We start from the raw sequence: 23,440 nt of genomic DNA, 5'->3' as shown, positions 1-23,440 counted from the left end.
ATATGATGTAAGGCATTGTTAGTTTTCTGTTGATTCGTTTCTAATTGTGAAATTAATTTTTCTGTCGTTCGTGGCTTGAAATATATTCTTCATATTGTTTTTAACCGCATTAAAATTACTTCAAAAATCTGAACGCAGATTTTGTGCATAATTTACTGTTTATATGCTACTGAACTGAATATAATAGTAAAAAAATATTTTAATTTTGTGCTTACTAAATTTGAACTTCACTGCTTTAGTTATCTCTGTACTGAATATGAAAACTAGTACCAGGCCTACTGCTGTTTGGCCATACATAAAATGCTGTTCAAATTTTAATAATTTAGTAGTGTATCATAAGATAAATTAATAATTATAAGTGAGGCAGAATTTACACGAAAATGATATAACAGTTGTATTATTCCAATGAAATTAATGTTAAAAAATTAAGATTTAATTATTAATTTTTTTATATTATAAATAATGCGGGAATCGAATAAGGAACCCTAGCATTGCAAGCCAGTGTGCAGTCAACTACGCTGTTAACGTCAGCTCATTGAGCCATCTGTGCAGTTTTGATACATGTTTTATGAAATTAAATAAGAAAAATGGAAAGTGAATAAAACTTCTATAAGGTACTAGTAAAAACACCGTTTTTTCTGCTGATTGAATATAAAGGTAAATATCACATGTAAAATATCATATCGTAGGAAATTCAATTATTTTAGTAAATGATTAAATGCCTAGTAATATTAAAAACCACAGATGATGTTACAAATTAACTTGACGGGGTATAATATATGCACCAAAGTCACGACATAAGTTATTCAATTATTTTGAGGTTACATATTAATGTGTTCATTTCATAAGCGCACTATATCAAAGTTACCTATTGCATTGTACACATGTCTGTAAGCAGGGACTCGCAAAAAATTAATTTAACAAACACTGACGTTTATTATATACAGTATTAAGATATATATAAAAAAACAACATATATCAAAATTTCCTTGGTAAAAACGAATACAGGAATTTACAGTGATTCTTAACAAGGTCACATTAATTATAAAGCTGGTAAGTCATCTCAATGTTGTGCCCATCTTCCACACTGATATTCTATTACGATCAATAAAGCTAACAATTCCTTATGAATTAAATGCCTAATCGCTTATATGTAAAACACAGCACTAGAATGCAGGTGTACCACTACTTAAAGCGGTGGACATTAATTACATAATATCCTTGAACAGTATATAAAAAAGTACATGTTCGATGAATTTAATTGTTTTAAATATGTAATCAATCCTCTTCTTGGAATATTTTGAAATTACCTGCCAGACGTAAACATATTAATATGTGAGCAGTATATAAAAGTATATTCTGGGACAGGCTTCGGGCTGTGGTGCCTGGTGCCTGGTGCCGGTACGCCATCTTGAATTCTGACGTCACGGCAGCCAACTTGGATGACCATGACCTTTGTCCTTGTCGGCCAACTTGAATGACGTCATCGCCACCATTTTGTTTTTCCACCATTTCGTTTTTCGGCCAATTTGTTTTCCCGCCATTTTGAATTATGACATCACGGGCATTGCACTTTTCGTTACGGCCACCATATTGAAAATCCGAAATTTTAATGCTAGAAATTCGGGGAAAATATTGTCATCTGCTGGAGACCGCCATCTTGGTTTACTTCTGTTCTGCTAATTACACCATTTTAGATTCCTCCATCTTTGTTTCTGGTGTTTGTTACTAGAGCGCGCCAGCGTCGCTCTGTCTCATGCACATAAGGTCTAAGTCCCTTTACCTGCCAATGATGATGTGGTCCTTATCGTCATATAAGTTTATTTTTTTTACAAAATACATTTGGAACAGCTGTGATTCAAACCATCGTCATCGCTCAGACCTTTGGGTTGGAAAACATAAGCCTTTAACCACTCAGCCCCCAAGACAATTACTAAACTAAGAATTAAATAAGGTATATAAAAATAACACGCATATTCGGGCTTGTATATTTTTTTTAATTCAAAGGAATAATAGCAAAACCTGTTCCAGACAGTGCCGTCATTTTTAAAAGTTTTAATAGTGGCTACCAGGAGTGCTAGTGTTGTGTAGTTAACACGTTGCTTACCAGAGAGCACTGCTGCCAACTTGTTTTTGTCGTCTATATGGCGCTGCCACCATATTAGTTTAAATTTTACACACTAGAGTGCAGTAATAATTTATAGCATTTTTAGCATTTGTCAAGTATTGAATCAAGGACAAGAATCAATCGAATCAATCAATATATTAGTTGTCAGATTTTTTTATGAATTATTTAATTGTACCCGAATTTCTAGCTTAATAAATACAGATTTCCAAGATTTCGCCTAACTTTACAGATGGTGAATGTCATGACAATAGATGATTACTGCACTCTAGTGGGTAAAATTTAAACTAATATGGTTGCAGCGCCATCTAGCTGACAAAAAAAAAGTTGGCAGCAGTGCTCTCTGGTAGGTAACATGTGAACTACACGACACTAGCGCTCCTGGTGGCCCCTATTGAAAATTTTTAAAATGGGGGCACAGTCTCGAACAGGTTTTGCTATTATTTTCTCGATTAAAAAAAAAATTAGAAATCCGAATATGCATGTTAATTTTTTTATATACCTTATTTAATTCTTAGTTTGGTAATATTCTTGGTGGCCGAGCTTTTAAAGGCGTATGTTTTACAATCCAAAGATCTGAGCGACGACGATGTTTGGAATCACAGCTGTTCCAAATGTATATTGTAAAAAAAAATTACATGACTATAAGGACCACAAATCATTGGCAAGTAATGGAATTTCAACCTTATGTGCATGAGACAGAGCGACACTGACGCGCTCTAGTAACAAACACCAGAAACAAAGATGGCAGATCAGAGAGCGATACTGGCGCACTCTAGGAATAATCACCAGAAACAAAGATGGTGGCCTTAGCAGAACATAAGTATAACAAGATGGCGGATTCAAGATGGCGGTCTCCAGCAGACAACAATATTTTCCCCGAATTTCTAGCATTAAAATTGTGGATTTTCAAGATAGTGGTCGTAACAAAAAGTGCGATGCTCGTGACCTCATAATTCAAAATGAAGGGAAAACAAAATGGCGGCGATGACATAATTAAAGATGGCCGCCAAGGGTCATGGTCATCCAAGATGACCACTGTGATTTCAGAATCCAAGATGGCATACCAGCACCAGGCACCACAGCCTAAAGCCTGTCCCAGAACCTACTTTCATATACTATTATGTGTGTAGCTAAATAATTTTTAGTATATTAAAACATGTATTGTATATGTGAATTCAACTCAAGCGATCTGAAACATATTTACCAAGTAGATATTATATCTACAAAAAGCATTTCTCCAGATCAGTGAATGCTAATAATATAAATTCTAGTGAAATTCCACTTTGTTCGAAGTCCTCTCAAAACCTTAAATATCCACACTAAAAAGAGAAATTCAAGTCATTACAAAATGCTTTTTGTCTAATACACCTCTCAACAAATTTTCCTTGCAACCACAGCCTACATTTTAAAGCAAGATCACACAGATCACTGACAGATCACTGAAGTCCTCGTACCAAAAACTGTGTTTCGAAGTCCTCTCAGAAACCACAAATTGCCACACTAACACTGAACTCCAAGTCCTCGTAAGATTCATTTTGTGTGGTAGTCCTATAGCAACTTATTTATGCAACTTCAAGGCCAAGTTTCATCCGAACACGTCCTCACAAGTAATTTTCTCACTAAATATCATAACGAGGTTTTAGGTTATTTCCCGTAAATGTGTCTAATGAATAAATTCATGATGAATTATGTGTTAGGTGTTATTTGGTATATTGTTTTCGTAGAAGCTATTAACTTACAATTTCATAAAGTCTGATAACACAAGTGTGATAATTTTTTCTGTGTTTTGGTTAATAATATATCTCTCACAATTATTCTAAACAAGTCTTTCTCTCCCTAGAGTGAGCTAGTTATTGAATCTGTAGCAGTACATATTTTAGCCACTAGATAGGAACACTGTGTTGGATTGACAGGCAAGTGAATGGTAAATATACTGCTTTTTATTCTGACGTTCGCGCGGTAATTTTGGTTCGTTCACACTGCAGTTCCGCTCGTTCTCGTGGCATTTTGCAGAATGCGGCAAGATACCGTTTTTGAATGGAGTGATAGTGATAGTGATAGTGATGCTAATGTGGAGAACAGTGAAGATGATCCTGATTATTATCAAGCCAGTGAATCGTCTAGTGATTCTGGTAAGTAATAAATGTGGCAATTTTATTTTGGACTAGAAAATATTTCTGTTTATTTATTTATGTTATATAAAACACAACAATATAAGTAATGAGTAAATATAAAAGTTACATTTTATTATTTTATTTATATATTTGTAGTATTTTATAATTTTTTTTTTCAGGTTCTTCTGTTGAAAGTAGTGTTGCAGAAGTAAATCAAGCTGCTTCAGCTTCCTGCAATGATGTTCGGAAGAAACGAGGAAGGGGTCGATCTAGAGAAACTGGACAGATACATATGAAAAGTGAAAAGACTGAAGATGGATGGAGGGATCGAGATCAGATACCGAATGTAAATGTTTTTACTGGACATTCTGGTATGACTGAAGAACCAGAACTGGATGCCGATAGTTCTTTTATGCCGATATTTCTTTTATTATTTTATTGACAAAGATTTCATAAATCACATGAAAGAACAAACTTATTTGTATGCTCGGCAGGTGATACATAAGAAAAGGGCATTGAATCAAATCTCTCCACATAGTAGATTGCGAAATTGGACAACTGTAACACAAAATGATGTGCAGAAATTTCTTGCAGTGATTCTTCACATGAGCATCAGTAAACAACCATCAATTACAGATCACTGGAGCACAGATCCTGTTATATCATGCAATTTTTGCCCAAACTTGTTTAGCAGGGACAGATTTATTTCCATTTTGTCACATTTCCACCTGAATGACAACAGAAATGCGAAGAAAAAAGGGGAAGCAGGTTTTGATCCACTCTTCAAAGTCAGGCCAATGTTTGAAACCTTTCGCCATAAATTCAGAGATGGATATCAACCAGCAGAAGATGTGACTATTGATGAAGGCATGTATGCTTTTAGGGGAAGGCTAAGTTTCAAACAGTACATATATGCCCCAGAAACCAAACCGTTATGGCATAAATATATACATGTTGTCTGAATCTGATTCAGGTTATATCTGGAATTTTGATGTGTTTTGTGGACAAGAGAATATTGTCACAAATGTTGTGCTGCGATTACTTGATAGCTTAGCTGGGAAAGGACACACACTGTTTATTGACAGATATTAAACTAGCCCAACTCTCGCCACAGAATTGGAGAATATTCAAACAGCTTTAGTTGGGACGGTGCAAAAAAACAGAAGAGGAATGCCAAAAGTACTTCACAACCCAAAACTTCAATGTGGAGAGCAAATTTACCGCCGTAAGGGCAATATTTTGGCATTATGTTTAAAGGATAAATGTGAGGTGCACATGATCATAAATGGTGACACTTACAAACAAACGAGGTCATGAAGTTACCAAGCCAGCAGCTGTAGTAAACTACAACAAAAAAAAATTTATTTGGTGTAGACTTGTCAGACCAGAGAATGTCATATGGTGTGTTTGAACTCAGAACAGTAAAATGGTGGCGCAAGCTGGCTTTCCATATGATACCGTAAAACGGGGTGAGAATGTGACAACACACATTTCTGTCCTTGAGTGCACTCCTGGTGAGTCACAGCAAAGTTATTTTTTCGATCGATTAATCGTTGAATTCTTTAGATTTCGATACATGCGATGGAAGTGTTTTTGTTGTCATACTATCTATGGCCTATTTGTATGAATTTTTTCTGCAAAGTTGGGAAATAAACGTGTTGTTTAAATATAGAAAAAGTGTTCCAGAAAAGGGATATTCCGATGTTTCATACATAAAGGTAAAATTGGTTTTTGTTAACTACAATTAATACCAAGTTATTTGCTGTATAAATTATCTGAATATTATGAAACTGTAATTTTTGAAAGAAGGTTAAGTAAAAAATGTGCATTTGAAGGGGTGAGAATGTGACATCAGTGTCACCAATTCCAATTTTAAAAAGTCACAAAATCCCTCATAACATAGACAAGATATTCAAATTATCAGAAAGACTAACTAAAATAAATAATTTAAGATTTTAGAAAGACTTATAACTTTATGTTAAATGCTTTATCAGCGACATTTTGTAAGATTGTTTATTTATCAATGTTCTTTGGTATTGATGTTTTTGTTCATTCTTTCAGAATTACCTACAGTTTTTACCTGGTAGTTGTTTCCAGTATGCCACGCAATTACAAAAAAAAAGTTGGCGGCAGAACGTATCGTAATTGGACAGATGACCAATTAAAGGCTGCAATTGAAGACATTAAATCTAAAAGAGAGAGTCTACGTTCAGCTTCTGAAAAGTCTGTTAACATTTGATTTCTATCATAATTAATTTTAAAGTTATTGTATAAAATATTAGGAGCACAAAGATAATGTTAATCGTTTAAATTTTCAGATATGGGATCCATAAAAACACTTTGTGGAAAAAAATGCATGGCGAATTGTCATCCAAAACAGGCGGACAACCTGTACTAACAGAGGAGGAAGAAAACGTAATTGTTGCTCATCTCATCACTGTTGCAACTTTTGGCTTCCCCTTCACCATTTTGGATCTTCGATTGGTGGTCAAATCATACCTTGACAGGTTAGGGCGAATTGAAAGAAGATTCCAACGTAACTTACCAGGTAAAGATTGGGCAGATTTGTTTTTGAGACGCCATAAAAAGGAGCTAACTCAGCGGACAGCTCGTCCCATTTCACGAGTTCGTGCTGCATTAGATAAGGATGTTATTGTTGAGTATTTTAACCATTTAGGCAACAGTATTGATGGAGTGCCTCCTTCTCATAATATATGGAACTATGATGAGACGAATATAACGGACGACCCTGGAAATAAGAAAGTACTCGTCAAGAGAGGAACCAAATATCCCGATCAAATTAAAAATTCCACTAAGGCTTCAGTTTCTGTAATGATGTGTGGGAATGCAGCAGGGGAAATGGCCCCACCTTATGTCACCTACAAGGCTGAAGGACTCTATCAAAGTTGGACTGAGGGAGGACCACGTGGCACACGCTATAATCGCTCGAAAAGTGGTTGGTTTGATGCTAGGATATTTGAGGATTGGTTTGAGGGATTGATGCTCCCTATACTAAAAAAGCAAGATGGTGTTAAAATTTTAATAGGAGATAATTTAAGTTCTCACATAAATTATCATGTTGTTGAACTGTGTGAAGCTAATAACATAAGGTTTGTAGCATTGCCTCCCAATTCCACACACTTGTTGCAGCCATTAGATGTAGGGTTCTTTAGACCAATGAAGGGAGCATGGAGGAACATTTTAAATGAATGGAAAGAAAGTGACCAAGGTAGGAAGCTGAGAACAATCCCCAAAGAGAGTTTTCCTGTTTTTCTAAAAATGTTAGTTGAAAATCTAAAAGAGAAGAGCAGCCAGAATTTAAAATCAGGTTTTCAAGCATGTGGCATAGTTCCTCTAAATCAGGACGCTGTTCTCAAAAAACTTGTTGGCAACGAGATGGCTTCAAGTGATCTCCGTGAACATGTTGCAGAGTCCTTTCTGAATGAGATGGAAAAGAAAAGAAAATCAGTTGTTTGTGTTGTGCAAAGGAAAAGGAAGAAAATTGATGTGCCACCTGGAAAAGGTTTCACCACCGCTGACATTCCTCACATGATCCAATCTCAACCTACCACTCTGATGGAAATTCAAGAGCAGCAACCTTCCACCTCTGGAGTAGTTCAAGAGATTCAGCAGAAGCCTCGTCAAACGAGCGGGACAAGGAAAATGAAGGCCATAAAAAGGAAACAAAAAGATTTCTCATCTGAAGAGGAAGAGGAGAGTGAGAAAATAATTGATGATGAAAGTGAAGACAGCGTAACAAGCAATTTTTTTCAAGATTCTTCTAATTCTTCTGAGGAGGACAAGTCTGAGGATGAACAAGAACCCCTCACTCCAGCACCTGTCTCTGAACCGCAGTACGTAAAAGGAGATTATGTAGTGGTGACATATGAGGGAAAAAATTATCCTGGTATTGTCATTGACCTGGATGATGATGATATTCATGTATCGACTATGATTCCCTGTGGAAAGTACTGGAAATGGCCAGAAAAAGTCGATTCAATTTGGTACAAACGTCATGCTGTTTTATTCAAAGTTCCCCCACCTCGACAAATAAGTAAAAGAGCAGTGTTTTGCATAGACATGAAGCCTTAAATACACGTTGATGAATTGTAAACATTTTGTATTAACTTTATAATTGTATTGTGTCAATGTATGGTCTGTATCAGTAAATCACTGTATCGTAGTTCATTGTATTAAGCTAAAATGTTTTTGTGTATGTTTAACTTTATTTTTTCTTCAATGAACATGTGTTTTGTGGTCTAAAATACATTGATTACTTATTTTTGTAAAGCAAAATGTAATTTATGGGGTTAGAATGTGACACTACTAACTTAGCAGCAAATATAATACAATATTGCTAACGTCACATTCTCACCCCACTCATTGGGGTGAGAATGTGACAAACAATTGTTTTAATAAAAACATTTTAAATCCATTTTTGAAAATTGATATTTTCAGAAAAGTAAGAAAAAGGTGTTATCCATCATAAATAAAATTTTCAGTCCATAAATATAAATACTGTAGTTAGGGCAGGTCAAAAACTAAGAAACCTGTCACATTCTCACCCCGTTTTACGGTACTGATGTGTGTATCAAATGCGTGCATCTTGTACAATCAAGTAGCAAGTGACCATTCTCCTTTCTGACTGAGTTTTTGAAGAAAGTCTGCAGCCACTTAGCAGTTGCAGTGGAAGAACCATCTCATCCTGGAGCAAGTGGGACTCAGCTTTCCCGTCTTTCAGAAAAACACTTTCTAGAAAGGATTCCCATTGCTCCAGGGAAAAAGAAAGCCCAAAGAAGATGTAAAGTTTGTGCAGAAAAAGGTATGAAAGATATTGGAAAAGCAAGAAGGATACCTCGTTCCAGTGCAGTGTCTGCAATTTTGTTTTTTGTGTAACATAATGTTCCGAGGTTTTCCATTCAAAGAAAAACTACCTAAAATAATTGTATGTTTTTTTTTAATTTATTCACTTGTGTATAGTAAAATTACTAGTTTGGAGATCAAATTCATCAATAAAATCACTATAAATTATGAAGTAAGAATTTTTCAAAAAAACTTAACTTTTACTTACACGATTTTTGGGTTTCAAACTATAAAAAAATAATTCTAGAATCACTCAAACTTAATCCTGAGTATGTTTAATAAACATTTATATGAATTGTTTTGAAATAATTGTTGCTTTGTTCAAATTAAATTATGTAATTGAAATCAAAGTGTTATTTTCAAATTTTTATTTTCATAAAAAACGTAATATTTTGAGCTAAGGTTTTGAAATGTTATAACATGTCTAATATATATAAATTGTACATTAAAATAAAACTTAAGTGTTAAAATATATTACTAAGTTGGTATTTTTATTTTATATTAGTGTTAAATTTTTTTTTGTATTGTTGAAAACCGCTTAAAATGGCCAGCATTGGTGAAAAGGCAAGTAGTTAAACAGGTAGCACCCAAAGTGTTAAGAAACCGCTTGCCTGACAGAAACAAATTTATGGTTATTATTTATTAAAACCATAATCAATAATAATGTGAAGAATATGTACATTTAACACACCCCAGTAATTTTTACTTTTATTTTTGCTATATATATATATATATTATTATCAGTGCAATAGTGTAACAACTCAAAAAATGTTGATTTTGAGGTTAGTGGTGCTATGAATAGAGAGGAGTTCAAATAAGTTAGTGTGATAGTGTAACATGTCAAAATATTACTTTTAGGTATGATTTTCAACACATGTTTTTTGTATACCTCTTGTAAAGAATGCCAATGATTGCTAGTGCAATACTGTAACATTTTGAGATGTTACAATATGTCTTAAAATGCTAGTGCAATACTATAATATTTTGAAATGTTACTGTTTTGCTTTGAATCTCTTAGGATGTCATAGAGATAATTATTGGCAACAATACAAAACATTTATGGTCCTGTTGGCAAAATTTATTATTGCAATGTTTATTGTTTTCATGAGATGTTTTCATTGTAGTTGATGAATGGTGCTAAGTTAAAATAAGAATGATGGAGACTTATATTTCTAATTTAAGCCATGGTAGGACAAATCGAATGCTTGAAATTGCCCTTAAAAATAAAATGACTTCTACTAATCCAATCAAGGTATGTTTAAATTCATCTGAAGATGTGGAAGTGAACAAGAGTGATGGGTCAAGTTATATATATTTTTTGGGTCATAAGAATAGTGATTAAGAATAACTTTGATATGAAGGATAATAATTTTTTTTATATGTAGATAAGGATAATGGTTCAGATATGTTAAGAATTGTTATTAATTACTTTGGTTAAATTTCATGGAAAGCCTTAAAATACTTATTTTCTTCAGATACTTAATTATTAATTTGTGGGGTAACTCCAGTTCATAATAATTAATTTTGATATTTGATAATTAATTTCAGTAATTGTTTTGTTTAAAGCAGTGTAGACTATAATTTTTAAACTAAAATTTTTAATAGAGTATGAATTTCAACTTTGATTACTAAATTTTGAACATTGTATTTAAATTTGTTGGGTAATTTTAAGTTCTATTGGATATTGCTAGTGTAATATTTCGAGAATAGTCTGGAAGGTACAGAAGGAAGAGCGGACAGGCGTGACAAACTGGCGCCAGAAAAGTTATTTTTCACCTTGTAAATGAGTGTTTGGGATTTACGCGTCACATGGACGCACAGCTGTCTGGAAGGTTCTCTAGAGGCTACCACTAGCCAGCCAATCAGGGCGAGCCCTGGCGTGGAGTGATGCACCCATCCAAATTTCCTTATATGGTCATGTTTCTGAATTCGGTGCTCTGATTGGTCAGTTGGCCCACGGGATTGCCTCCCTTGTCTTCACCTTTACAAGGAGAAGGTAGTCTCATCGACCAACTCACTTGTCGCTCGATCGTCGCCGAACTCGGTTACGTCGTCTGCAACTCACGCAATATTATGGAAAGTCACTAAGGGACAACTTTACACGTAGGGGCTGGGGCCAAGCCACATTTTTTTAACCTAAATTCTTTATTTTCGGACAATTTAATTAGAAATTTAGGCCCTAGGTGTCGGCATCAGCCCGATTTCGCGTGTTTCCGGTCCGTGATCGACGGTACCTTGAGTTATGTAGTTAACCATGGGACATTACTAAAATATATTTTTTTTGGCGAGTGACAAGACTCCTCGACCATCAACGGCAAGATGTATGGTGCTGTGGTATGTATTTGGACCTCATCCTATCAAAATTCAAAGACATCATAAAAATTTGTATAAGAAAAAAAAAACTGTGCAAGTAACAAAGCTTTCGAACTAAATTCATTTGTAAAATTGTGTACTGATGCCATGTAATGATGAAAAAAAAACATTTTTTTTATTGGAAAGAAATAAACAACGGTAATTTAATCAACTCTTATTTTCAAGTTAAAATTATAACTATTAAAAAAGGAACATAGAACGCAACCATTGTAATAAAGAAGTCCTAAAGAACATTGTTTGTCTTTTTTAAGTTTCTCTGTGTACTTAGCCGGCTCACACATAGAATGTAAAAACATGGCTGCCCACCCGTGGGGCACGAATTTAGACACTGCCTGATGATAAAAAAAAAAATAAAATAAAATAAAATAAACATTCGGAAAAAGTTACCTTCAGTAAAAACTTATCAAGTAAAAGCCAATCATCATGTCTAAATGAACTGTGGTAAAACCTTTTGGAACATCGGCAAAATTATAACTTGTGAACGAGTGATGCGTGTGTGGATAGTGTGAACATTTATCTCCGCGTCGTACTTGTAAACGTCGACAGACGAAGACGAGCGTTAGAAGCAAGCATTCACCGTTAGCGTTAGAAGCAAGCATTCACCGTTTAAAAACAGCGTGGGACGTCGTGGCAAAGGAATGCGACGAGAACTACATTGTAGAACATCGTAGAACAGCGCTTCGCTGAACATCGTGGGACATGATTCCAGCAACATAAATCATCTCAGTACTTCACGGAACGAGGGATGAATCGCCAGATACAGCAAGTCTAAATTGGACAAAAACTTACATTCTTATGGTCAAAATTTTTGTATTTGTAGTTATCATTGTTTCAAGTTTTTTTTTTTTAATGTGTCTTAAAGGGTTGTCTACGTTTTCTGGTAATTTATAATAGGAAAAAAAAATGAGTAGTCAGGATAACCTTACGGGTTTTCCTGAAACTTCAGGAATTTCCGATTCTATTTTGAATATTGAATTGGTACAGGAACAGTCAGAGAACATGGAACAGCCTGCAAATGGTAGTCCAGTAGTGGTTATTCGGAGGGGTGGGGGGGATGGGGGGGGGGTCAGATATATCTAATCAAATGTTAGAAAAATTAATGATAATGATGCGTAACATGTCACAGAGTCAGACTGAATTCAGGCAAATAATGGAAAAAAAATTATATGCCACTAAACAGGAACTTACACAAGAAATTGTACAAGTAAGACAAGAACTAACCAATACAGTTGAGAGCCGATTTAATGCACTTAGGAATGATCTTAATGAACACATCTCTTCCTGTGTCTGCAAAGTGATAAAAAAGTGGGCCAAGTTCAGAAAAATTTGACACAAACAGGTAAAACAGTTCAGGAACATAGTAAAAGATTTACGAACTCGTACAAAATAATGAAGGTGTACAAAACAAAATCGCCAAAAATCAAGGGGATATAACAAATTGAATTCCCAAAATACTTATTACAATGAAAAGAAAATTCAAGAAGTCAAAGAGAATTTTGAGGCTAATGTTGAAAGGGTCTTTACAAAAAATTCAAAAATAAGTAACCAGTTAGAGAATTTCAGGGATGATAAGGGTCAAGAATGTTTGCAAAAAATGGAGGAAAAGCTGAGTAAGATTAGAGGGGATGGACAGGGTAACATTAGAAGTTCAGTTTTAACTGTAGACAGGGTATGTTGATTTTAATCAGCATGATTTAAATCGTGATTTAAATCATGATTTAAATCATGTGATTTTTTTTTAAATCACGTGATTTAAATCATGTGATTTTTTTTTAAATCAGTGAATAGAATCAATTTATAATATGAATGTTAATTTTTCCTATGCTGTATTTTTTAAAAATCAAGTAATCATGCCTACTTACCATATTTACTCGCATAATCGTCGCAGCGATCGCAGGGTATAAAAAATCCTGATTTTTTTAAAGAAATCAAAAAAATCAGATTTTTTTGGTTAAAATCAGATTTTGTTGATTAAAATAGGATTTTTTTGATTAAAATATAAAAAATTATAATCTGTGTAATATACAGTACATTTTCGTGACTTTCCTCTACAGTGATTCATAATAGATTAACTCATTTTGCAAAGACAACTAGCTTAATTTTCTTTCTGTGAAATAAAATTTTACTTTGCATAGTATTTTAAGGAAACATTTATGATGTAACTTTATGAAAATTTTTAGTACAGTATCACAGTTAACATTAGTAACAAAAATAAGGAAGTGCTATACAAAATAACTATATCTCTAAAATATATACATATAATCTTAAATGTAACTGTCACTTCTGTCATCCCTTTGTTCCAATTGTTCTAGATAAAAGTGATTTAAAACAAAACCACAATTTCCTTTTTTTTTCTCTTCTCAGAATTGCACATATACAAAAGTAGTCTATGTAAAAAAACTTCAACAAAATATTACTTATTTAAAATTTTAAACAAAAATACAAGTTTTGCAGCTTTTTCTGTACCCAGTCGATTTCTTAATTTTGACTGAACCAAACCAAATGTCGAAAAGATTCTTTCCACTGATGCAGATGACGCAGTTGCTGTTAACAGTGGTTCTATGACATCCATAACTTCAGTAGTATCTGAATTGATGTTCATTTTCCACCAGTCTATTGGCGACACTTTTGAGATGACATTTTCATCGAACAAAAAGTTGTGGAAGGGAGTAGATTTTGCTTGGAACTTAATAATTATGGGCAATAAAGACTTAATGTGTTTGTATCGGTTGTTTGCAAATGAAAGAGCTTCAGATCGCTCATCAGCTGTCAAATGTTGACCACAGAACCGTGGGTCTACAAGATATGCCAGGAAATGTGCTCCATCCAGTGCCTGATGGTAGCGACTGGAAAATTTCTCCATGCTGTCTGCATTCAGGTTGTCATCTTCAAGACATTGTTTTAGACTTTTCCACACATCAACAGCAGTGGAAATTGTACTGCTATCTTTCTGAACCTTATCGAGTGCAATGGCCACTGGTTTCAGACACCTCAGCATATCCTCTGCGTTCCTCTTTATAACGACATTCATCACTTTTCTGTAAATATTATCATTAATTGCAGTGCGATTTTCTTCACAGATTTTCACGAGAACTGGCCAGTATTTTATGTATGCTGACAGGCAGTCAACTGTTGTGTTCCAGCGAACATCTTGAGGTAGTATAAGCTGTTGTCCACCTTCTTGCTTGTACTTAGCGTGTGCAAAATGATTATTGCGGAAGTACTTAACAATCTCTACCACATGTTCTTTCACATTAGGTACCTGCAAATCTTTAGCTAGTAGATTCAAAAGATGTGCTGAACAACCATATGTGATAAAATTTAAATCTTCTTTTTCTAGGTCTGAACGCATTTTTCTCACATTTCCAGTGTTGTCTGTCACAATACTGCGAACTAAACACTTGAATTCACGTTCACATTTGGCTACAGCAGCTTTCGCTACATGTACCAAATAATCAGCTGTGTGTGAATGACCTGATGTGTCAATTGTATCTACCAGATAAACTTCTCCTAAACTGGCAGTTACAGCTACACAAATGATAGGATCATTATGGATATTTGACCACCCATCTAAACTTAAGCATACAGTTTTTCCTTCCAAACATGTCGCACACTTCTCTCTCTCGGCAGTGTATAAAGTATCTAACAGATCACTCCCAATCTGAACATGAGTGGGTGGTTTATATCCAGGACGCAACAAACTTACCATCTTCTTGAATTCTGGGTGATCTACTTGCCGGAAAGGAGAATTTGTAGCATATATGTATCGAGCAACCTGTTCATCAAGAATACATTTTTGATTACTGTTGGTTTTTACTAGATGTGTGTCAACAAGGGTTTGATGAAATTTTTTTTTAATCTCACTATCGCCATTGTTTTCATTGTGATGTGTTCTCTTCCTTTGCATAGAAGGCCCTTGGGAAGTCGAAGATGATATTTGCCCACCGGTTTTTCTCACAATGGCCAATGAATCGTTACCTGTGAGAAGAAACATCAGATATTATCTTTCACTTAGTGATGTACAAAAATTTAAGACTCAGTCCCACTTGCCATTTTTGTGTTATTTATTGTTTTACTTATTTAAGTTGTTTTGTAAGCACATATTTAGAAACTGCTACGATAGGGAAGGGAGTTGGCAAAATATATTATCTTACATTACAAACACTAATTTTTAACCACTGGCATGCAATTGTGATACACTTAGTCAAACATATTAGTCTTGTTGATATCTGGGGACTAAATATCAAGTCACTTGTAAATTCTGAACTCTCTTTTCCACAAATTCCAATGAAGCAAAGCTTATGAGGTGAAAATAGAAATGTCAACTATGTCAAGGGAGGCTGAGCCTTAAGAGTAATATAATGAATGCTGTTAAACATTTATTCAATGTCCTGAACAAAAGACTTAACTTTTTTTAAGTTACAACAATGGCCAGGCTCTAGTTTTATGCTAACGCTCTGAATAAATTAATATAATTAAATACATAAATGATTAGATACAGGGGCCAAATGCACTGATATAAACATTGCACAGTTGTATAAGTCACAGTAAAGAAAATAACACTTTTATTGAATTTTCCTTGTCGGCGTTGGTGCTGGTGGTAATCAGTGAACCTAGCGGCCAGAATATGAACTAGGGTAGGCGGTACATTTGAAATATAGATGACAAAAATTGTTTCGTCCAATCTGTGTGTATGTGTCTACTATCTACAAGTAACGATCTGCGAGTACTTGTGTGTCTCTGTCCTATTTTTGATAAAGCTAATGAAGTGGAACATCTGTCGTTTTCCGAGGGACTGAATGAAAAAATCATGCAAGCGGACAAATGATTCATAAAATTTTAGGTTAGGTAAATGAAACCATGTTGCACATTCTAAGAACATTAAAAGCCAACGTGGTGCTAAAAGTATATTGTTTATGTTTTTACTGCACACTTTACCTGAAGTATAATATACAAAGGATACTGGATAATATATCATTAAGGAAACAATTGATGCAGATTTTTTTATTGTTGGGACCATGCAGACTGCAGAATAAATGATATATGCGGGAAAACAATATAAACGAGATTGATAGATACAGATTTGACGGTTCGCCTGTAGTAGTTATGCCTAACCAGGAAATTAAGATTTATGTGGTAGTGGTATTAAAACAAACATTCTGACAGTTAAATAAACTAAACAAAACTAAGCTTGAGGAGTTAAAACACAATAAATAATAAAAAAAATGACTTCTTATGTTCTTAACAATATTTCCAAATACATATTTCTCAAAAATACCAGAAAGTTATTGATTCTATTATAGTTTTTATTTTAAAAAATTAACTTCAAGTACTAGAAAAGCAGTATTTACAGTATTATTTTAATATGTGCTTTATATCAAAACCAATAATTACCTCTGCAACTTCTCTGTGCTGATTCTGATTCACACAGATGATCCTCTTCTGTTTCTTCCTTCTGACATGTTTCAATATGTTTTTTCATTCTGGCAACCAACCCCATTAACTGTTTTCCACATGACTTGCAGGTAGCTTTCAGACCTTTTCCTGACAATGTTGGTTCTTCAACAAAATGGATCCATATTGGGTCCTTCTTTCTTCCAGCTATTTCAACTATACACTATGATGAACTCCAAGTGAATAGACATAACAAAGAACTGCACATTTCCATCCTACAGTTCTAAAAATAGCACCTGACATTGTTGAAGGTCAAACCTGTTGCCAAGGAGATATGACGCACGCACGCACACACACACATGCACACGCACACACACAAAAACATGAGTAGGAGAGGAGGAGAAAAAATGAGTGGTGTTTATTGGTAAGTACATTTAACCCAACTATATTTACCAAGTGTTTCTAAATAACAAAATAACTATAAATATATTATAGAAGAAATTAAGTACTATTCAATTTCCATTCATATCTTTGCAGCAATCAATTTTTGTGTAAGTAGGCATGATTACTTGATTTAGAAAGATACAGTATAGGAAAAATTAAATGTCAAATTATAAATTGATTTTTTCACTGATTAAAAAAAAATCACATGATTTAAATCATGATTTAAATCACGATTTAAATTATGCTGATTAAAATCAACATACCCGCAATGTTACCAAATTTTACGAATAAAAGTAAGGTGCGACCATTATATGAGCAAAAATTAAAAAAAAATATATCACTGCAATGATAATGATAATATTTACAGAAAAGTGGTGAATGTCTGTATAAAGATGAACGCAGAAGATATGCTGAGGCATTTGAAACCAATGGCCCTTGCACTTGATAAGGTTCAGAAAGATAGCAGTACGATTTCCACTGCTGTTGATGTGTGGAAAAGTCTAAAACAAAGTCTTGAAGATGAAAACCTGAATGCAGACAGCATGGAGAAATTTTCCAGTCGCTACCATCAGGCACTGGATGGAGCACATTTCCTGGCGTATCTTGTAGACCCACGGTTCTGTGGTCAACATTTGACAGCTGATGAGAGATCTGAAGCTCTTTCATTTGCAAACAACAGATACAAACACACAAAGTCTCTGCTGCCTGTAATTATTAAATTCCAAGCAAAATCTACTCTCTTCCACGACTTCTTAATTCAAGGACAATGTCATCTCGAAAGTGTCGCCAATAGATTGGTGGAAAATAAACATCAATTCAGAAATTAATGAAGTTATGAATGTCATAGAACCACTGTTAACAGCAACTGCTTCGTCTGCATCAGTGGAAAGAATGTTTTCCACATTTGGTTTGATTCAGTCAACATTAAGAAATCGACTCAGTACAGAAAAGGCTGCAAAACTTGTATTTTTTGTTTAAAATTTAAAATAAGTAATATTTTATGTAGACGTTTACTTTGAATACTCTCTCGTATGTGTGCAATTCTGAGAAGAAGAAGAAAAAGAAAATTGGGGTTTTGATTTAAATCATGTTATTTAGAACAATTATACTATAGGGATGACAGAAGTGACAAAGTTACATTTAAAATTATGATATATTTTAAGTGATATAGTTATTTTATATAAAACATCTTTTTTTTTTTTTTTACTAATGTTTACTATGCTACTGTACTAAAATTTTTCGTAAAGTGACATCATTAATGTTTCCTTAAAACATTATGCAATGTAAAATGTGGTCATTACAAAGAAAGAAAATTAGGCTAGTTGTCTTTACAAAATGAACGAATCTGTTATTAATTGTACTGTAGAGCACAGATTACAATTTTTTATATTTTAATCAAAAAAAATCCGATTTTAATCGAAAAAATCCGATTTTAATCAAAAAAATCTGATTTTTTTGATTTCTTTAAAAAAATCATGATTTTTTCATACCCTGACTGTAGATGAAGTAAAGACTATTGAAAAAACAGTGCCTAAATTTTTTGGGGATGATCGAGGGGTTACTCCGATACTATTTATAACCAAATGTGAGAAAGTATTTAGCTATCTTAGGGGTTCGGATGAGCAACAGGTAGAATTGTTTATCACTAAATTGGATGGTGTTGCATTGCAATGGGCAATGCATAAGGAGAATGAATGGAAAACATTTAAAGAGGCAAAGATAGCAACTTTACCATATCTGTGAAATATGACTTTTTTGTAACACGCATGCGACAAACTCCCATGAGATGGCTGAATTCATCGTGCACATAAATAAGAAACTAGAAATACATGTGTCATGAGATTGCCTCTATGACAGTATGTACAGTTTTGTGGGAACATAAATATATATTTGTGAAAGCACACGCGTCTTGACTGGAGGGTCAGGACGGGAGCAAAGTCGAGGCGGTGGACAGCACGTGACATCACTTCGCTGCCTGCGCAGAAAGATGCACGCCCGTCTGAAGCAACCTTTCCTACACTAACCTTGGACATTACCAACCAAGAAGGGGCGTGGTGACAGGAAACCTTGGTAGGGCAGGGCTGCGCTGAAAAATGTGGTGGGAAGTTCAGCTGCATTAGGGGAAATGTACTGCATCCACAGGTAGGGGGTGTAAAACAGAGACCAAAATTCAGATTGCCTGGTGCGCAGCTATGTCCAGTTGAATCTTAAGTCTTCAGAAAATTGCTTATTATCTTCATTGGAGAATAAAATTCTTATGTTGATTTTAAGTTACTTTTTTTCTTTGATCAATATTTTGCCATGTTATTTAACTAATATTTATACTTTTTCACGTTTTCTTTTCAGATTTGTACAAAAATGACTCAAGGAAGGTCTGATCTGTCCTCTAAACCTAGAGCAGCGAAAATGAGAATGCTTAGATCTCAAGAATATAACGAAGAAAGAGAATCTCGACTGAGCACTGATTGTGAGTGCCATGCATTGTCTCGCGCCTCTGAGACTTTCACCGAAATGAAATCTCGACTGAGCGTAGCGCCATATATTGTCTGATGCCTGAGACTTTCACCCAAAGGGAATCTCGACTGAGCGCTGATCATTCAGAAACATTTACTCAGTACAATGATAGCTTAAGTAACAATTGAGATTGCCACTACAGTGCTCTAGCTTCAAAATGCCATGACCAATGCCAACAGTGATTAGAAATAGCTAGGCAGAACTATGAAACCCTGCATCATAATCATGCAACTTTCTTAGAAACTGAAAGGGAGAGAGTAGATGCAATTCAGCGTGTAGAGACAGAAGAACAGCATCAGGCCCGCTTGAATGCTGACCAACTACGGCACTCGCTCAACAAATTCTCGATTTCATCTGAAGACTATGATGATACCCAAGGTGGCATAAAGTCCTGCCTTGGGTAGATAAAGAAAAGAGTGTATTTAATTATACAAAAATGATTGCCTATGGTACATTTGTTTCAATCGGAGGAATGATCATAAACTATCAGTTTTGTAACGCCATTAAATAGTACAAGAAAACAAATAGTATGTGTTGCTTGAACAGAAAAGACTGTATTGAAATTTTTGACAACCTTCATCAGATATTGAAAGCACTACTAAATGAGGACCATCTACAATCAATACACTTTTTAGAAAATATTTGTGCTTACAATAGTGCCTCAAGGTCAGGTTTACCATCTTATTGGTTCACTGCTGACTGAAAAAGAGCCAATATTTCGTCAGATTTATTTTGTGTCTACTTATCAAGAAAAGGCAAATATTAGGAACCAAAACATTCCACAATTAAACGGTCACCTAATCACTATTCTTCAAAATATGCTGCATCACGTGAATCTATACGTGCAAAGTTTTAAAAACGCATTAGAATCTTATTACACCAGAACAAAACAATCAGTACAAGTAGTACAAATTTGTCATTGGTGCAGACAAAAAAGCCACTGCTGAACGTGGCAGATGAAGTTGCAGTTGTCTTGATTGATCAAGAATGTAAACGTCATGATATTGTGCTGCGCAATCGAGACAACAGGCCGAAAAAAGAAATAGACCAGCAATGAGAGCTTGTTTTTAATCCCTGGTTCCTTACATCCAAAAATATTAAAGATTAAAGGAAATGGACATAGTGCAGCAATAAAGGATGTTTTCAATCCTGAGGGTCCATTCAACCCACATATATTTAAAACTTTAAGGAATCAGTAATATTCTAGCAATGAAAGGTTGTATTCCATCCCAAGACCCCTCTCAAACTTCAAATATTTAAGATTTTGGAAACCTTAATAGACCCCTCTCCCCAACCAACTTTCAAATGTTTCAGTTTTCAGAAAACAGAAATAATAAAAAAGGATGAAAGCATGTTCATCAAACCCTGGCATACACCTTATAAAGAATAATTAAAGATTTCAGGAAACTGACATAGTCTAGCAATAAGTTCATTTTACAATCACTAACATACACTTAACAACCAAAATTTAATTTCTCAAAGAACAGAAAGTGCCATGAGTTGTTCTCTGGCACATCTCACACACAAATATTTTTTTAAAGATTTCAGTAAACAGAAATAGTCCAGCGACGAGAGCTCATTTTATAAATCCCTGGCATGCACCTAATATCCAAATATTATGATTTCGGGAAACAGAAATAGTTCAGTAATAGGAAGTTTTTTTATCCATCATATGCCTCCTAACACACAAATATTTAGATTATCAAATCAGAAATAGTCCAGCCGAGAGAATTTATTTTTCAATCACCTGGCCCCTCTCACTAGAAAAAAGTTAAGATTTCTGAAAACAGAAAAGTCAGGATTAATTTTTAATCCCAAGGCCTCTTCCAACCAAAATATTTAAGATTTCTGAAAACAAAAATAATCCAGCGATGAGAGCTTGTTTTCAATTCCTGCTTCCTCACATTCACAAATATTTAAGAATTCAGAGAACCAATAAGACGAGAGAAGAGAGCTTGATTTACAATCAAATTGCACATCCCAACCCTCAATATTTAAGATAATCTAAAACTGGAATTATTCATACCGTACGCTTAATAATATACAAATATTTAAGCTTTCAGAAAGCTGAAATACACTAGCGTTTCCAATTTACAATCGGACGCCATTGTTTAACTCATAGAGTAAATAAAGTACTAGTACAGAGAGGACACTTAATGCTATTGCAGTTCAACGTTTTTTTTATTCAGAAATGCCCTAGTTGCAATACAAAAACGCAAACTTGACAAACATTAAAGCGACGTTGCAATGGCTTAAAACCGAGATAAAGTACCTTCATCTGGAGTAAGACTTACGTTTCAAATTATAAGTACATTTTAATTTAAATAGATCATTGATCCTAGAAAGTACAATTTACAGTTAATTCAACGCCGACGCCATTAATTATGTTGTTGTTGAATAAACAATTGGTTAAACATGCCAACGAAAACTTGTTTATTTTCTTTTAAGTAAATATATTATTTTCATTTCAACACTACCAATTTATGCCTAAATTTAATAAAATGTTAAAACAAATGTAATATTTATTTAATCAACATGGTATTTTGATTATAATTTTCGTGCTCAGATGTTGGATTAAACTGTATAGCAACTAGAAAAATGCGATTGCCATGCCCTATGAAGTGTCCCCCTTACCCTTCTCGATGCTATTGCAGTTTAACGTTTTTTTTATTCAGAAATGCCCTAGTTGTAATACAAAAACGTAAACCTGACAAACATTAAAACAAAGTTGCAATGGCTTAAAACCGAGATAAAATACTTTCTGGAGTAAGAATTACGATTCAAATTATAAGGAAATTTTAATTAAAATACAACATTGATCCTAGATAGTACAATTTGCAGTTAATATGCTTAAAACACTAATTTGAGTAGTACATAAATTTGCAGCTTCAACTGAATGTTGGCGAGCAAGTGACTTTTTTCGTGCATGCATTAATATTAATAAAAATTGATTTTATTTTTTTCCTTATAAAAAAGGTAAATAATTTAACTAAATATCGGTAAACGTAACATATAATGATTAAGGAGAGCAATATTTTAAAAACAATAAGTAAATTTCGTACCTTCGGGACAGTGTTTGGCTTAACCTCATTTCGGTTAAAAATGCTTTTGTTTACGTAGCATAACACTTGTCAAAATGCATAACATGTAACATATTTTCGGATTATAATAAATTGCTGCCTTTTTTTTATGTCCAAGAAAAAATTTATTTTCTAGTTGATTCATGTGGATTGATGTTGACGTCCCTCGGCTTCTGGTCCCTATTTCCCCGTTTACTTGAAATTCCTGTTGTGCCCGTACTGCTCTCGTCGGAGAGGTGTGGGTCCAGGCCAACGTGGCCGGGACCGAGGAATACGGGACCTGGAGGGAGAGTGAGGTGAGGAGGAAGAATGTTAGGCAGTTTTAAAGGACCACTCGATGTTAACAGTTCCACGAGCCCCTTTTATTGTAATTCTGAGAGCCTGCCGCGGCCTGGCGGATCCGTCGTGGAATGAGCGCCCTTCCCACGAAGACCCGGACTCCCAAAGACCGTCTCGCGCAACCAACTCGTCTCGACACGAACTAGAAATCCTCCCACGTAACAAAGTTCCTGATTGAAAGTTGCTCCACA

General features: G+C 34.5%; 2 protein-coding genes across 3 annotated transcripts; one reads left to right on the top strand and one right to left on the bottom strand.

The window, feature by feature from the left end:
* Positions 1-4,280: 4,280 nt before the first annotated feature.
* LOC134527557 (uncharacterized) lies at positions 4,281-22,243 on the bottom strand. Of its 2 annotated transcripts, XM_063360346.1 has the most exons (3): positions 21,857-21,970; positions 16,873-17,095; positions 4,281-15,456 (listed from the first exon to the last, which is right to left on the bottom strand). In XM_063360346.1, exons 2-3 carry the CDS (start codon positions 16,976-16,978, stop codon positions 13,892-13,894), a joined length of 1,671 nt encoding a protein of 556 aa, XP_063216416.1. In that variant the 5' UTR covers positions 16,979-17,095; positions 21,857-21,970; the 3' UTR covers positions 4,281-13,891. The 2 variants fall into 2 exon arrangements, with proteins under 2 accessions (XP_063216416.1, XP_063216415.1); XM_063360345.1 differs by having other exon boundaries at positions 16,873-22,243.
* On the top strand, positions 5,744-10,993 carry LOC134527346 (uncharacterized). The gene is made up of 3 exons (XM_063359951.1): positions 5,744-5,960; positions 6,304-8,096; positions 10,927-10,993. Exons 2-3 carry the CDS (start codon positions 6,595-6,597, stop codon positions 10,991-10,993), a joined length of 1,569 nt encoding a protein of 522 aa, XP_063216021.1. The 5' UTR covers positions 5,744-5,960; positions 6,304-6,594.
* Positions 22,244-23,440: the final 1,197 nt, after the last annotated feature.

Source organism: Bacillus rossius, chromosome 1 (genome assembly GCF_032445375.1).
Source record: "Bacillus rossius redtenbacheri isolate Brsri chromosome 1, Brsri_v3, whole genome shotgun sequence".
Classification (NCBI taxonomy): Eukaryota; Metazoa; Arthropoda; class Insecta; order Phasmatodea; family Bacillidae; genus Bacillus; species Bacillus rossius.
Note: the sequence above shows the minus strand (reverse complement) of the source record. Positions and strands in the feature narration are given on the sequence as shown.